General features: G+C 36.2%; 3 protein-coding genes across 3 annotated transcripts; 2 read left to right on the top strand and 1 right to left on the bottom strand.

Moving 5' to 3' along the window:
• The first annotated feature begins 1,864 nt into the window (after window positions 1–1,864).
• On the top strand, window positions 1,865–3,119 carry LOC121252900 (myb-related protein 315-like). Its single transcript, XM_041152734.1, has 3 exons — window positions 1,865–2,047; window positions 2,142–2,271; window positions 2,387–3,119. Exons 1-3 carry the CDS (start codon window positions 1,915–1,917, stop codon window positions 2,892–2,894), a joined length of 771 nt encoding a protein of 256 aa, XP_041008668.1. The 5' UTR covers window positions 1,865–1,914; the 3' UTR covers window positions 2,895–3,119.
• A 1,490-nt stretch (window positions 3,120–4,609) lies between these two features.
• LOC121251459 lies at window positions 4,610–8,049 on the bottom strand. The gene is made up of 9 exons (XM_041150719.1): window positions 7,905–8,049; window positions 7,082–7,107; window positions 6,713–6,797; window positions 6,424–6,633; window positions 6,121–6,243; window positions 5,987–6,044; window positions 5,811–5,884; window positions 4,981–5,069; window positions 4,610–4,891 (listed from the first exon to the last, which is right to left on the bottom strand). Exons 1-9 carry the CDS (start codon window positions 7,977–7,979, stop codon window positions 4,822–4,824), a joined length of 810 nt encoding a protein of 269 aa, XP_041006653.1. The 5' UTR covers window positions 7,980–8,049; the 3' UTR covers window positions 4,610–4,821.
• A 4,133-nt stretch (window positions 8,050–12,182) lies between these two features.
• LOC121251949 (protein WVD2-like 7) lies at window positions 12,183–15,688 on the top strand. Its single transcript, XM_041151370.1, has 9 exons — window positions 12,183–12,349; window positions 12,787–13,362; window positions 13,442–13,807; window positions 13,933–13,991; window positions 14,113–14,187; window positions 14,576–14,651; window positions 14,774–14,836; window positions 15,016–15,126; window positions 15,310–15,688. Exons 1-9 carry the CDS (start codon window positions 12,281–12,283, stop codon window positions 15,481–15,483), a joined length of 1,569 nt encoding a protein of 522 aa, XP_041007304.1. The 5' UTR covers window positions 12,183–12,280; the 3' UTR covers window positions 15,484–15,688.
• Window positions 15,689–15,941: the final 253 nt, after the last annotated feature.

Below are 15,941 nucleotides of genomic sequence, written 5' to 3'. Positions count from 1 at the left end.
TGTTATTTTGAGGTGTATATATGCACAATTTTGAAAGTTTTAGGTATAAATTGAAAAAAAAAAGAGGATAATTTGAGGAGGTTATTCTATTATGTTTGGATATAGTTTATGCTTTCTATGATGCCTACACCTGTAGATACAATATTTTGCATTCCAATGAAAACATTTTCTGCCGAAAAACGATGGAACCTCATAATTCATTCTTTTTTACAATGAAAGCTACTGATTGTGAACTCCAAACTACTGTGAAACCTGCTCGAGCGCTCTATCTTCTGTCATCCCTATAATTTTATGAGCATCTTTGCTAAATGATTTGCTAATTCACTAATAATATCTTTATTATTGTCTTTTGTATTAGCTAGGCATCTTTGGCAACTTATGCAAACTCTTTTGCATTGGCTTTGCAGTTGCTATCTGGGTAAGATCATTCTGGCATTGGCAGAATAATAGACGATGGTTCAAGTTTTGGGAGGCTTTTGTCATCATCTAGTACGTCTTTGTTCTTGACTTCCTGCACCAAGGAAGATGTCATGGATTGCGATGGGTCTTATTTCTGCAATAGGGTTCTTTGGATTTTGGGTAAAAGCTACCAAACTTGCTTGTGCAACTTGGTCTTCTATCCCTTACTCACCTTAAAAAGCTACCAAACTTGCTTGTGCAACTTGGTCTTCTATCCCCTTGCTCACCTTATTATATATTGTAATAAATAGATAATAGTGATTAAGGTCAGATGGCCCACATGTTTGTATATCGGATGGCAGTGGAAACCAAAAAGCTTGCAGGAATATTCTATTGCATGAACCAAATTAAAGGCAGTGAATGCCTTTGTGTCTTTCTGAAATATAAAGTATTCCAAATTCTAAGGTATGAAAATGCAACTCTCTGTTACATATTGATACAGGATCATCTTTCAACATTTACAAAATTGGTGTTTGATCGATCAATTTCTTTCAGAATCTTACTTTCTACTCTTTGCACACTCAATCTTGTATCGATTAAACGAAGCATCTCACCCTTCAGAGGACTGACAATTCTGCTAGTAAGACAGGAACGAATAGGATCTTTGGATGACTATGTCAAGACTAAAGAAAATCTGTTTGTTTCCTTGTTGCTTTTGTACTTTCTAAATTCAATCAATTAACGCTAACTCCCAAGTTAACAACGTCATCTTGTCAATGTACATAGATTCAATCGAGTTTATGGCTTCCAAATGAATCCATGGTCGGAATTTTATGGTACTTTCATGTTGTGGTGAAAGCCATCCAACCTGCCAAATGCCTGTGGCCTGATTTGCATAACCTCCAGCCTAGCCTCCAAAATGGAGGTATCCAATTCGAAACCCCCCTCCCCAAAATGTATAAAAAAAAATAATAATAAATAAATAAATAAAGGAGGCATCTAACGCCTTCAAACTAAAATATGAGAAGAGTTGCCTCCAAACGACAAAACTGGCCAGTCTTCAAGCAAAGAAAGAGTAAAACTAGCCAGCCTTTAAAGAATCAAGAATCCTATCAATTTGTTATTATTATTATTATTGTTGTTGGCTGTTCTTATTATTATTATTATTATTATTATTATTATCACTATTATTTTGACTTTGTGGAGAATAAAACCAATAGGAGAATACTTTTGGTAGCAAAGGGTCTTCTTTTCTGTGTTGTTTCTAAAAAACTGGCCAATTTATAATCACAACCTTCCATGATTTATTAGCAATAAACTCAAAGTGCTTTTTTCCATCCAATCATTTATCACCCCCCATGAACAACATCCTGCTCTTTTTTTAAATGTATGAATGACCTGGCAGCATCTTTGCTTGGTCTAGATGCCTCTTTATAAGCAACCCTTTATATTGCTGATCAGCAAAAGGCAGGCTTGGGGGGGCTCCTCACTTTTTGCTTGGTAGAGCTTGTAAAAATGGGAAGGCAACCTTGTTGTGATAAGGTTGGATTGAAGCGAGGCCCTTGGACAATTGAGGAAGATCACAAGCTCATTAACTTCATCCTCAACAATGGCATCCATTGCTGGAGAATGGTTCCTAGGCTTGCAGGTATCTTTTCATGACCATTCCTTCCCTATCCTCATGATAGCTCTCAAACCTTTGTTTAATTTGTGTTCATGCTTGAATATGTGTCATCGTGAAGGATTGCTACGATGTGGGAAAAGTTGCAGATTAAGATGGATTAATTATCTAAGGCCAGATCTTAAGAGAGGCGGATTCACAGAAGCAGAAGAGAATGAAATCATTCAACTTCATTCGCGTCTTGGTAACAGGTATAATATGCTTTCATTCAAAACAAGATTGCTAGATAGTGTTTGCAAGGAATGCCATAGGACACTACTGTTTTTGAGCTGGTACTTTCTCCTAACATAATTGAACTTCTTGCAGGTGGTCTAAGATTGCTGCACATTTTCCCGGCCGCACAGACAATGAAATCAAGAACCACTGGAATACGCGAATCAAGAAGAGGTTAAACCTGCTTGGCTTAGACCCTGTGACTCACAAGCCAATTGAGAAAAAAGGAAATAGTGGTGACAAAAATGAGGCAGCATTAGAATCAACTTTACCAAAAGGACGAGAGGATAGCATGGAGGTTAATTCCATGGATAATTATAATTATACTAACAAGGATTCTCTGGGAACAGAGGAGAAAAGGGATAAAGTGGAATTAAACTTGGATGAAACTGATGATCTGCTAAACAATTATGATATTTGCTGGGGTAGCTTGGATTTTGGATCATGGATGAACCAAGAAACGAACACTAATACTCCCTATAGTCCTTCATTTTCTTTGGAAAACTCCAGCAACCCCTCTGTGGGTGAATCCCCTCTCTACAAGAATGGAATGGAAGTACTGTGGATTCCATACTCTCATGGGATGGCTTCAGTTATCTAGAACAGGAAATTTTCTTCTTGTAAATCAGCAAATGAATATACTCCCATCTGTCCCCTAAGCATCTTTGGTTTCTTTTTGGATGAAAAAGTGTCATTAGCTTTGTGAACACTAAGCAAGAACATTGCTAGTGTGAAGATGATAATTGTGAGTTTCTATCCAGTAAGGAACTGTTCATTCCTTTCTTTCACTTTGATCCACCTCCGACCAGCGGGGCTTAAAGCTTTGAACCTACTGCCTGCCCTCATGTTTATGGATTTGCTGCACTTTTTTTCTTCTTAATATTCTTCGTGAATCCCAATTTCTCCCTAGTGTCATACATCATAATGAAAGTGTTCTTCTTTTAAATGTGACGTTTCAAAACGTGAGCATGCGGCCAAAGGAAACAAAAAATATTGCTAGAGTACGGCCATGAGTGTCTGCAGAGATTATGCTTCTTTCCATGATCACTCTGTCCAGGATATAATAGCTGTGTTGGGAGTACTGCTACTTGTCCAATATTCAATATAATATGATCAGCTGCTTAACTTTGTGATTATTGTTTTTTATTGGTAAATAATAGGGTCGTGCTAAGCACTGAAAATCATGATATGGAACCTCAGCATTCTTTCTTTATTTTACATGCATGCACATGTAGCTAAATAGAAACAGCCAAAGAATCCACATGCATGCACCTGTAAATGCCTCTTGATCTGGGCATTCCGTAGTCGATCAGGCTCATTCATGCATGCATATATGCATGAATTCCTGGCTTCATAGCATGCTTCGATTCACAAGATCAAGCTCATACAATCTATATGGAATTTTATTAGCAATACTCTGGTCAATATGTTCCAGTTTAAACCAAAACAATTAACAATCACACCATCTCGTGCCAATTAGCTCAAGCAGTTTCATACTCCCAGCATTAACTTATATATATATATATATATATATATATATACTTTGCTTATTAGGCTTGTCGTTGTTTGTCCTTCGGCCCACTTGATAGTGTAAGAACTCATCACTATATAGTTCGATTTCTTCTGCAATTTATGGTGTAAAATTAATTAAAAATCTGGTATTGTTGGATCAAGGCTGTTTTCTGCAATGATTTATTCCAAATACTTTGTATAATTTGGAGAGAGATATAAACATAATAACTGAATAATATTAAGTATTTTGGGGGCCACGTGGCGGACGACAAAACCACGTCACTTGCTGCTACATAGTTAGAAAGCGAATACATTGCGTCATCTCACTTCTTACAAACATCACCACCATCATCATTGCTCAGCAATAGTTAATAAGTTAGAAAAGATAATAATAACATAGTTTGGAGGTCATTTTCTATAAAGCAAACTGCCATTACTTTATGCTTATCATTGTTTTCTTCCAATTACTCATATAATAACTACCCACCCGTCTCGAGTACTATTAGTTTGATAAAACGTACGTTATAAAAGCTAAAGGATTAGTACGAAAATATGAGTTTGGACCACAAGAGTAAGCAAGTTTATCTTATACATTAGGTGGAGAAAAAGGAAAAAACTAGACTATATCATGGTGTCAACTTTCCACGCTATTAATTCTTTACTGAAATATATGAGACTCGACGACCTATATTATTTGATGCACCAAGTGGGAAAGAATAGCTTTAGGCCTCTTTGGATAGTGAGACGAGATAAAATAATTTTAGATGAAAGTTGAATAAAATATTATTAGTGTTTTGAGATTTGAAAAAGTTGAATTGTTTATTATATTTTGCATGAAGATTTGAAAAAGTTGAAATGATAAGATAAGATGAGACCGGACCGTTTCTGTATCTAAACAATGCCTAATATTAGAGACCTTGGACTAAGCAATCTCTCTCTCTCTCTCTATAGTCTAAACCATCAATAGAAAAAGAATCGATTGCCATTCATGGTCCTCGTACAGAAAACTTCACCAACTAAGAGGGCTTTTTCTTTCTCACACTTTTTGAGATGCGCTTCAGCTCTACTGTCCCCCCTTTTATTCCCCTGCAAAGTTAAAATAACCAACAATATGAAGGGAAGCCAGAAAAAAGCTGACATGAATGGGGCAACAAAGAAATTAGAGAGACATATACCTCTGGTGCATATAAATGAAGATATAGAAAAGCGGCAACAGCACCAGAGTCAAAATGGAAATAGAGAGGTAGAATATACTCCTAGTCTTCTGCACAAATGAAATATCATGGCTTCAAAGAAGAGAATAATCAACAAGACTTGCTAGAAACTATTAAATGTAAGGATAGCTTTTATACATTTTCATAGATTTTTTTTTTTTTTTATCAGTAATGAAGATATTTTATTCATAAGAATAGGCAAAACCCAAGTACACAGGGATCGTATACATAAGAAATACCTAACTAGAGTTTACAACTGATAGTAAAAAGTCATGGACATTTAAGTCCATTACAAACAATGGCCCCCACCCATGAGAACAATGTTTTAAAGAAAAAAAAACTTTCAGCTCCTCCAGTGTCTTCTCACGGTTTAATACATTTACATAGATAAAATGCTAAAGATAAGAAAGATTCCAAATGTATCATCTATAAGCATGCAAGCTCAGATTGAATGTAAGGAGTGTGTCCCACAGGGAGCTCCCATGAGGGAGATAAATTAATTTGATTGACTTCAATTATCTGATTCAAATGAGTTAATTGCAGAGATTCCAAATATCTAAAGCTCAACTTACCATGGAAAGAAAGCCAATAGACGAAACGCATGTTTTCCATTTTCCTCAACATTATGTCAAACTTTTATTTTATTTTTATTTTTATTTCTAGTTAAAAAAAGGACTTGTAGGAGATTAAAGACAATACTTAAAGCACTATCTATTCCTTACTTGTTGTATGCTTGTAGAGTCTATCTGAACATACAGAAAACAAACAAGTGAAACGGTGGTGAACTTTACCCTGTGCCCTCTAGAGAAGGGTTTCTGATCTCCAGTGCAAGAGTGAGCATCACAGAATTGTCGCAAGAAAAATTCTGTTACAATTCAATAACATAAAAAAAAACATATCATTATCTGATAAAAAAAGTCGTAACATCACAAAGGTACAATTATTACAAAGTATAATAAAATACTACCATGAAGATGGCTTGCTGAGGGACCCTGATTGACTGGAAAACAACTATCAGCAAGACTCTGCACAGCGTTTGTTAAAATATGAATAGAAAGAATGGTAGAGTCAAAAATGCCGAAGACATCACTTATAGGCCACCTCACACAGATGATGATTCCTTGCAGCAGCAGCAGGATTGCACTTAGTTTTGCGAGGCATGGAATCCATCACAAGGTCACAATGCAATGCACCACATACATCTGCCAAACACTTGCTGTGACTCTGGATTCAACCCAAGTATCCCATGATTCAATTACCAATACACCAATCAAGTTAAGGCAATGGAAAGACCACTCTTGCCAAGTTTCAGAGGAATTTGATTATGGAGAAAAATTATAAAAGATGCAGTCCAAATATGAAACAGCAATAACCATCCATGCTATGGAAAATAGAATCACATACCGTATCCAGCAAGTCATAGTGCCTATTGTCAAAATGAAGATCAAGGTATTTCTCCGTATAAAACCTTTTCCTACAGTATCCACATTGCCATTCATTTAAATCAACGTGGATCTTGTGCTGTTCCTGATCTCTGTAAAGGTCGTTGTCTGGGTGAAGCCTACACCTTCTTGAAATCTGATATCGTTCTTTCTCCATAAAGGGCATTAGATACTGCGCCAAACATCAAGGAATATTGTCTTTGTTACTATGCTAGGCTTTAGACATTTTACACATCAGAGTCTTCTTATACCTCCTCAATTATCTTCCATGCTGCCTGGCTCCTTTCTCTTGAACAATGCACCTCATGAGAATCTCCCTGCTCCAGCTTAAGAGTTCTGAACATCAAAATAATATCAGGTACAAACATAGACACAATGACTATGACAATAAACTAATGTATCCCACATGACGCCAAAGACAATCACTTACTAATTGTACTTGGGTCCAGTTATAAAATTTTGAGTCTTTTTAACACCATATTTTTTCAGGTTGCATTCACGATTTATGTCCCCCTTAATTAAACTCCTTGCCACAAGAATATAGGTGACAGCAACACAGAGACACCAAAAGTAGCTAGCCTAGACCAAAATTTGAAAGTATAATATTCTAAATTGCTTACCGCATGGTTTCAGATTCTTTATAACCCTGTGGCAGTAGATAAAGAAAAAGGGTTAGCAATAACTAAGCATAAGAGTCACATCATTATTACCAAGAAAATGAAAAACTGGGTCTCAAAAAATATTGCAGAATTTACAAACAAATATGAACTGGTCTAACATAAGCTAAATCAATAAAATTAAGGAAAAAATACAATTAGGATAATCCCACCTAAGGAAACATTACAAAAAGGGTCCTTTTAGAATACCAGTTCACTCCAAAGTAAAAAATCGAATCAATTAATTAATAAATAAAAACTCATAAGAGCCAGTACTTCAGTAATCAGTTCAAGTGTAGATAAATACAAACAGTCCAACACCCGCCCCCCTCCAAAAAAAAAAAAAAAACCATTGTTAAAATACAAAAGGTCATTGAGGAATTATATGTATCAATTACTATTCACTTTCTCACTCTACGCCTATAGCTTCCCACTCGACGCCTATAACTTTTTTATAGGATGTGAGATTATTTTATAGGATATGGTGCAGTGAATAGTAGCTGAAGAATTTTTCCTTTTTCTTTTTGATACTTGGAAGTAAACAAAATCAGGACACAACGTTACAGACAACCCGCGCTCTGCACACGCTCAAGTAAATTGGCACATATCTTAACGAGTTTTATGTATTTGTGAGTAGCAGTCAAAACCCACAAAGTAAATTTATTTCATCTCTCTAAAACCCAAAGAAAGTTTTGCACGTAAACCCATACTTCTTGAGCTGTGCAAGGACAACACGCAGCATACATAAAAATACACACGCACACACAAAATATCAAATTAAAGATACCTGAACTATCCGTAAACAAAGCGAGATGCAAAGAACGCAAAACGCGATCCCTTTCGACCGCCTACCCATTTTCATTTTCGACACTAGTGGCCATTTACGAATGTCGTTGATCTTATACAATGTACTGCCACGTCTAGGCGCCCACCTTTGCCGATGAAACTTACCACATAGGATCTCTGTTTCTTTGACTTCTGGGCCTTGGCCCTTGACTTATATCTTGTTCAGATTTGCCAATAGCCCAATATGGCCCAATTAAGTAGGGCCTATATTACTTTGGGCTATGCTTACTCAAGCCCAAGTTAATCAAGGGCCTGTTTTGAGCACGACGCCGTTTGGTCCAAACTGTAATAAGTATTCCGATTGAGGACGAGCCATTGCCTGCGATTCCCAACATCCTCGACTCCATTGTCGTCCCTATCAAATGTTGCCTTAGAACGAGTCTCTGTCAATAAGCGATGACGCATGGAGAAGTCCCAGAGTACTGTCTTACAGTCTGTACTGTTTCATTTCTTCAACTTTTTTTGTTTTTGAAATTATTTCTTCAACTTAATGAACGAACTATGTTTGGTTAGAGCTAGAATGTTATCTTTTGGCTATAATATGGACTTCTAGCTAGATTAGTCTACATTAGATTAGCTATCTCAAAGTCCAAATAACAAATAATAAAATATTATATATTTTAATATTAATAATTTTTTTTAAATATTTTGCAAACACACATTTAATCTCCACAAAATGCTTATCACAGATCAAATTCAACAACATTTCTACCAACATTTAATCCAAAAGTTGAGAAATCCACCAACTTGAGCAACTCAAACCAACAAAACAAAACCTGTTGCTACCCAGCCATAAAAACAGTTCATAAATCAATTGCTACCCAACATTAAATTCCATCAATAAAACAAAACATCTATACAGATTTTCACCAACTTCAACAGTAGTAGCTAGTCAAATTACTAATTAAAGTTTTACAAAACTCCTCGAAATCGTGAGGAACCGCCAAGAGATGCTCCACACATAATTTCCTGCCACAAAATCAATGAAATGCCACTTGTTAGCCTCTCCAACAAAAGGGTTGCATTACAAACTCCATGTTTAAGTGCAAAAGCTTCCACACATCATGGTTTTAAGAATGAGGGACCTAATAGGTGTAACACAGTTACACTGTAAATTACTAGAACATGCATTTGAGTAGTTATAGTTCATGACTTCATTATGGACCTAGATTGAATTTTGGTAAAGGAATCTAGTTTTTCTTTAAGACTCACAAAGCACATCACTTTCAAATGAGGTTTGATGCATACTGAGAATCATAGGAACAACTTCTCAAAATTAAAAGCAATATAACCTCTGTGTGTGTGTGTGTGTTTGTCTTTATATTTAAAAATATGTACATATATACATGTTTGTGGAGAGAGAGACAGAGGGAGAGAGATCAAAGGCAAAAAAGAAAAAAAAAATGAAACTACTCCCTTCACAATTCCCACAAAGTCCAAGATTATTTGCATAACTAATCATATATACTGCCCATGTACACAACCAAAGAAATAAAATAATCTTGTAAGAATCATATGTAAACAGAAAAGCTTAAGAAGTATTGATGCTTAAGAAAAGCTATAGACATAATTCACGATGGCCTATACGTGTGAATGTACAAATAATTAGAGGAGTCATTACACGGCCAGATGACTCACTACCATTCTCAATCTACTTTAAGTAGTTATTACTGAAAGCACTAGGCTCAATATAACCTCTTTGAATAGAAATCTCAATCCAAATCCAATTCCCATAGAATAAATTGATAGATAAATACAATGCCATTGCATAGTATGGGGATGGAAACATGACAATATGTTAGCATGCAAGGAATTACAAAGTTATAGATTTGGTCATTGTATGCCTCTCTCTGTCAATCTAAAAGTTATTTTTAACACAATGACGAGATACAATCTCAATTATAGCACGTAAATGAACCAGATGTGTATCAAATAGATCTATAATCTATATCATACAGACCAGTATTCTTGGAAAAACTTCAATGAGATTTTACAATGCTTACTAAGTTCAGTTTTGAAAACCAATGTCAACCTCTTGCCTAATTTCCTAAACCTTGCATATAAAGAACATATAATTGTGCCTAGTTTCACAAAATGCCATTGTAATTTCTTACAATGAACCAAATGCATAGTATGGGGATAATCGCAAATCAAGAAACAAATGCATAGCAAAAAACAGAGATCCAAGCAATAAACAAATGCATAGCAAACAAATCCATAGCAAAATGCATAGTATGAGGATAATCGCAAATCAATTTGTCAAGAAACTAAGAAAATCTAAACCCAAAAAACTAAGATAATTTAAGCAAATTATAGAGAAAAAATGGGAATGTTTCCTGATAACACACTACGCATGACCACAGAGAAATACCCAAATCATAAACCAAAATACCGAAATCACAAATCAATTACACAGAAATACCCAAATCGCGATTTTCAAGTTCAGTTTGTGGAGGAAATGTGCAACCTTTTGGACGACGATTCACCGGCAAGGCAACCTTGCGACAGAGTGGTCCTTGCAAACTAGAACACAGAAAAATCACTTGATGAAATGGGAGAAAATAGAAAGAGAAAAGGGAGATGAAATCTAAGCAGATAAGAGGGAGAAAGGAGTGAGGAAGAGAAATTACCTTTTGGACTGGAAGAAGACGGCTACGTGGACTCACGACAAAGAGAAGGCATCTTACAGTTGAAGAAGACGCAGGAACAGTGGGTGCTTGCGGTTGAAGAAGACGAAGGACTCAAGACGGGGTGTTCGCATGTTTCGGGATGAAGAAAGGAAAATGTCGAAGAAGAAAAGAAGAGAATGAAGTTTCAGGAGAGAGAAAAGGGCGAAGTTTCGGGAGAGAGAAAGAGAATGGCGGAGAAGAAAAGAATAGAAGGAGTTTCGGGAGAAAGAAAGAAAAGAAAGAAGAAATATAGGGTTTTGGAATGAAGACAGAGAAAAATCGAGGAAAAGACTGAGCGGGAGGCAACAAAATAATAAAATAAGAATTTGGTCTGTATACAGTAGCTCGCCAGACTTGGCGAGTAGCTAAGAATTACTGTAGCATAAATGTCAAACTTTGGATGTTTAGCTAGGCCAATGTAGATATTTTTTTTCATATTTACTTTCAATTTGGACTTGCATTGGCAAATGACTAGTCCATTGCCAATGCTCTTAATCGAGTCATCTTAATTTATTTTAAATCAATCATCGATGAGATCTATTATTTTTTCAACTTCTTATAAAAAAAATTTAAACTCATACTTCATATATTTACACACATATATCAACTTATTTACATTTAAACACATCTCAATTAAATTTATAAAATACTATTACTTACGTATCAATTCAAATAATTTCATATTATTTCAGTATCTAAACGCAGTTAAAAAAAAATAAAAAATGAACGACTAAAAATTATTTTGATTATTGACAATTTTCAAGAGCAGCTACTTCTAATAGACTAATACAGTGATTAAGGGGTTTTTAGTTTAGTTTTTACGTGGATATGCAAGTTGCCCAGCCTCCATCAATTATGCTAAGAATTAAAGCGGCTTTTATACCGATACGTACATAATTTTTCTGGAGTTCTGACTTCTGGGCCTCTGGCTATGTCCCCTAAAGAACAAAGTTGTGTGAGCATCATGAGACCCATGTGCGCATTTCACAACATCTGTCTCCAATGTCAGCTGTTATGGTAACGTTGCGACTGCTGGGAATTCAACATCTTCTTCCCTTCCATCTCTGTCCTCTGCGCGAGCTAACCAAAACAGCATCCTCTCTCCTCTGTCTCTCATAAGACTTGCCATGCTCTCTCTCTCCATTTGCTTCAGCCATCAACAATTTTATAAATGCATTCCAAATCTAAATCAGTTATATTAGCCTCAAATTTAACCACAAAGTGAACGTTGCAGAGATTTTGGTTTGTCAAGTAATGCTAATACAAGTCTCAAGTTTATAAATTTCGTACAAATTTTTTTGTTAAAAAGTAGTTTTCACTAATAAAAAATAATTTTTTATATAAAAATTTGTTAAAAAAGTAGTTTTCACTAATAAAAAATAAAATTTTTATATATTTTTTTACAAGTACTAGTACGGAACTTGTCTATTTGGAAGAAGACCCCACTTTAGAAATAAAAAAGATTCCACACTACATTGCTCTTTCTCAATTTGCTTGTGGTCTAGTTTTCAACAACGTGGGCTCGCTTCTTTCCATTTGAATTTCAAATTTAAACGGTCTACAAAAGAGGAAAAGACCGCATAGAACAATAGACATTAGAGTTCCAAAAGTTCGGTTTTTTTGACGTTTCAACAGCTGTTGAAGAAGCATGGGAGACTCAGCTTGTCTCATGCAACCGTTCTCCTACACTTCTGGAATTCCTAATGGAGCCAATGAGGTCAGTTCATGAAACTACACCATAAGTTTAGTACTTCTGTTTTTCTTAGTTGTAGACGTTTGGATGCTTACGATTCATTGAAACGATTTGCATAAATTTAAGATTGAATCTGCTAAAGGCTTTCGCTTCGGTTTTCTTTCCCATTTCTCTCAAAAAAAAAAAAAAATTTGGTTGCTACAACACCGAGGAAAACAAAAGCAAATTGTACAAGGCTCAATTGGCAATCCTTTAAATTTTCTCAGTGAGTAAAATCTGGGAAGAGTGCCTAAATTCATATCCTTTCAGCAATTTTCCACACCAACCAAGCCCATTCCTTTACCTTTCCATCGATAATTTCCCGACTGTAATTCAATTTCTTGTAAAAGGCTTGATTTGATTTTTATCCTATACTGTAGTTTCAGTTTCGAGATGGCGTTAAAAATCTTTGTCTGCTTCAGGGAAACCCTATTCATGCTCTGGGGAATTCAATCTCATTTGGGAGGTTCATGTCAGAGCCCTTAGCTTGGGACAAATGGTCTACCTTCTCTCACAACCGCTATGTTGAAGAGGCGGAAAGGTACTCCCGGCCTGGCTCGGTAGCTCAGAAGAAAGCTTTCTTTGAAGCTCATTACAAGAAAATCGCTGCTCAAAAGGCTGCAGCCTTGCTTGAACAAGAAATTGCTGCATCAAAGAATGAACCAGCTGAAGAAGGTGGAGTTAATAATGTTAGTACCCATGATTCGGAGATGGCGAGTCCAATTTCCAACGAGGTTGCTGACCAACAACATGAGGTCAAGGCTCCATATGCTGGGGTGTATTCCAATGTCAATGACAATGTGTATAGTTCAAACGTTGACGAGGATAAATTTGAAAGTAGAATTGTGGATAAAGCTGATCTTGTACCTGAAAACAAAGTTATTTTGACCAATCACTTAGAAGTTGAACAATCAAGCCACCTTTGGGATGTTGATAATCAAAGGACAACTGGAACAGATCTTGAAGGAACACACCAAATGGAGAAACCTCTATTGAAGGTACCACTTTTTATTTATGACCATCATTTTTGGTTTTGATTTTTAGGTCTTGGTATTTACATAATTGTTATTGCAACAGAGTTCAAGCTCAAATCAACATTCTTTGTCATCGATGAGCAAGGAAAAACCATCACTTTCTTCCTTAGAGTCAGTGATTCATGATAGAGCAATCAAGGTTCCACCTTCACCTGCCAAACACACGGCTCCTATATTTTCCAAAAAGGATCATAATGCTACTCCCATGAGTATGAAGTCCTCAGTATACTCCGCAGATAAGAAGAGATCAACTCCAAAATCACATCATAAGTCAGCCACTTTCACTCCACTTAGAGAAATTAATAGGTTATCTTCAAAAGTTATCCGGAAGATTGAAAGTTCAAAAGTTGGTGCTAGTTCTTCCAAGGCATCTAAAGACTGCTCGACTCCTTTGAGGACCCCGACTTCGGTGCTCTTTCTTATTTTCCCTCACTTGACCTCTCAATTACATGGACCATTTTCTTGAGCTGAATGAATGACCAACTTTGCAGTTATCATCAAGCATGCTAAGATGAGTTCATATTCAAACTGCAGGTATCTAAGAATGAGGTACAAAGGCATCCTTCAGCTACCCCTAGGTCAGAGGCCAGAAGGTACCTGAATTTTCAAAATGTAATTCAAAATTTTTTGAAAGTTATACATTTTCTAACTGATGGTGCATTTTTTAAAAACGTTTCTCCTGTATCTAAATATGGCGATGCCTATGAATCACAGGGCCACAACACCGCTTGATCCCTCAGCCTCTAGAAGTATCAAAGTAAGCCAAAAATGGCCCTTGCTCCCTACTGAGTACGCATCTTTCTCTAACATCGTCGGAAACTGTTCAAATTTGTTTTAACACCGATAATTCAGGATATTATTCAATGGAGAATGGAACTGGGGATAGAATGCAACAGAAGAAAATAACATGCATCAGCATATCAAATTCCCAGTCGTCTACTAATGGAACTACTCATGGGAATAAGGACCTATCTGAAGATTTAACAAAGGAGAAACTAAAATAAAGAAACTATGTTCTGTCTTTTTTTCAAGAAGGCCATGTCCATAAAATCAAACCTTCAGTGTAGTGATATTTGGACCATATTACATTTCAAGGAGTTAAATGCCCTTGAGTTCTGATAATATTTTTTTCTTTATATTTTAACACGAGTTGTTTCAACTATTTGAGTGAATGCAGAACCAAAATGCAGTCCCCAACCTTATCCGCCTCTTTCAGCTTCAGGACGGAGGAAAGAGCTGCAAGAAGAAAGAAGGCAAGGCGTGGTTTTTTTTTTTTTTTTTTCATAATTTTATATAACAATGAATTCATGTTGTGGACTATAATTGTGTAGCTTACGGAATTTTGTCTTTGCCATTTCTTCCCCATTGCTTCCAGAAGCTAGAAGACAAATTCAATGCTAATGATGCACAAAAATTGCAGCTGCAGACAAAACTCAAGGTTACTATCTCATTACCAAGCTTCATTTGATTTCAAAAATATTTTGAGTTACAGGCAGAACTTTCATATAAATTATAACACTCTGCAGCTTCATGTGCATGGAGGGAAAATTATAGATGCGCTTGCATTATATAACTTAGATCAGTCAATGACATGACTTCTATGGCCATTTTGTGCAGGAGAAAGCAGAAACAGAAATTAGAAAACTGCGCCAAAGCCTTTGCTTCAAAGCCAGGCCACTGCCTAATTTTTATAAGGAAAGAAAAGAGCAACAGGATGAGATAAAGAAGGTATCTTTCCTCATCATGTTACCTTAGTATGACATCTTGTGCCATTAAGCAGAGTTGCTGCAGCACCAATTATAGTGGCACGGTCATTTTTGGAGACTAGAAAATACCTGAAATAAAGTCCATGCTAAGTGGAGTTGTTTTAATCTGCAAAAATTACGATTATCAATCTCTTCGTTCATGCAGGTTTCATTGACACATCTGCAGTCACCCAAGCTAGAAAGAAAGCCCACCCGCATCATGGTAGACAGCACATCCCCTCTACCCCCTCAGAGGCCAATCAAAAGAAATGGCTCCAAGCATGTTCATGGAAGAAAGGATTGTCGAACTCCAACTCATTCATTCACTCCACAACTGTAGTGGATACTAACGAGAATATAATGTTCAGATTGATGGCTGGAAACACAAATGTTACATAGATCTAGAGAGCAGAATGTCATCGAACAATGTTGAATGTAATTCAATAGTACCATCGCCACTTGAAGCTTGGAGAGAGTTTCACATTTGTGCGATAATCCAGCATATCAAAAAGTAAATGCCTGGGATATGGGACCTTCGATTTAGAGAAATTTCACATGCATGCAGATGTCCCAGAGTTTCACAGGTGTTTTGTTTGCAATTGCTTTCGTAATCTGAAGTATTCCCAGAGTTCAATCAGGGAAATTGTCCGTTTAAACATTCACTCAGTTGAAAGAACAGAAATGACCCAAGTATCTCTCATATGTGATATGTTAAGACAGGAATGTTACCTACGCCAAGAAATGAGCAGTGGCTTATTTGTTAAGTCTCCATTTTGAGACAAAAAGATATTGTTGCCA

This window comes from Juglans microcarpa x Juglans regia, chromosome 2S (genome assembly GCF_004785595.1).
Source record: "Juglans microcarpa x Juglans regia isolate MS1-56 chromosome 2S, Jm3101_v1.0, whole genome shotgun sequence".
In the NCBI taxonomy this organism is placed as follows: domain Eukaryota; kingdom Viridiplantae; phylum Streptophyta; class Magnoliopsida; order Fagales; family Juglandaceae; genus Juglans; species Juglans microcarpa x Juglans regia.
This window is presented reverse-complemented; position numbering and strand designations above follow the sequence as displayed.

Excerpts from the sequence above, each read along its gene's own strand:
- LOC121252900 (XM_041152734.1), top strand. The coding sequence starts at position 1,915 with ATGGGAAGGCAACCTTGTTGTGATAAGGTTGGATTGAAGCGAGGCCCT. Across the intron at positions 2,048-2,141 it reads AATGGTTCCTAGGCTTGCAG|GATTGCTACGATGTGGGAAA; the intron begins GTATCTTTTCAT and ends GTCATCGTGAAG. Across the intron at positions 2,272-2,386 it reads CATTCGCGTCTTGGTAACAG|GTGGTCTAAGATTGCTGCAC; the intron begins GTATAATATGCT and ends AACTTCTTGCAG.
- LOC121251459 (XM_041150719.1), bottom strand. The coding sequence starts at position 7,979 with ATGAAAATGGGTAGGCGGTCGAAAGGGATCGCGTTTTGCGTTCTTTGC. Across the intron at positions 7,108-7,904 it reads TTTGTTTACGGATAGTTCAG|GGTTATAAAGAATCTGAAAC; the intron begins GTATCTTTAATT and ends CTACTGCCACAG. Across the intron at positions 6,045-6,120 it reads GGAATCATCATCTGTGTGAG|AGTCTTGCTGATAGTTGTTT; the intron begins GTGGCCTATAAG and ends AACGCTGTGCAG.
- LOC121251949 (XM_041151370.1), top strand. The coding sequence starts at position 12,281 with ATGGGAGACTCAGCTTGTCTCATGCAACCGTTCTCCTACACTTCTGGA. Across the intron at positions 14,188-14,575 it reads TGGCCCTTGCTCCCTACTGA|AACCAAAATGCAGTCCCCAA; the intron begins GTACGCATCTTT and ends GAGTGAATGCAG. Across the intron at positions 14,837-15,015 it reads AGCTGCAGACAAAACTCAAG|GAGAAAGCAGAAACAGAAAT; the intron begins GTTACTATCTCA and ends CATTTTGTGCAG.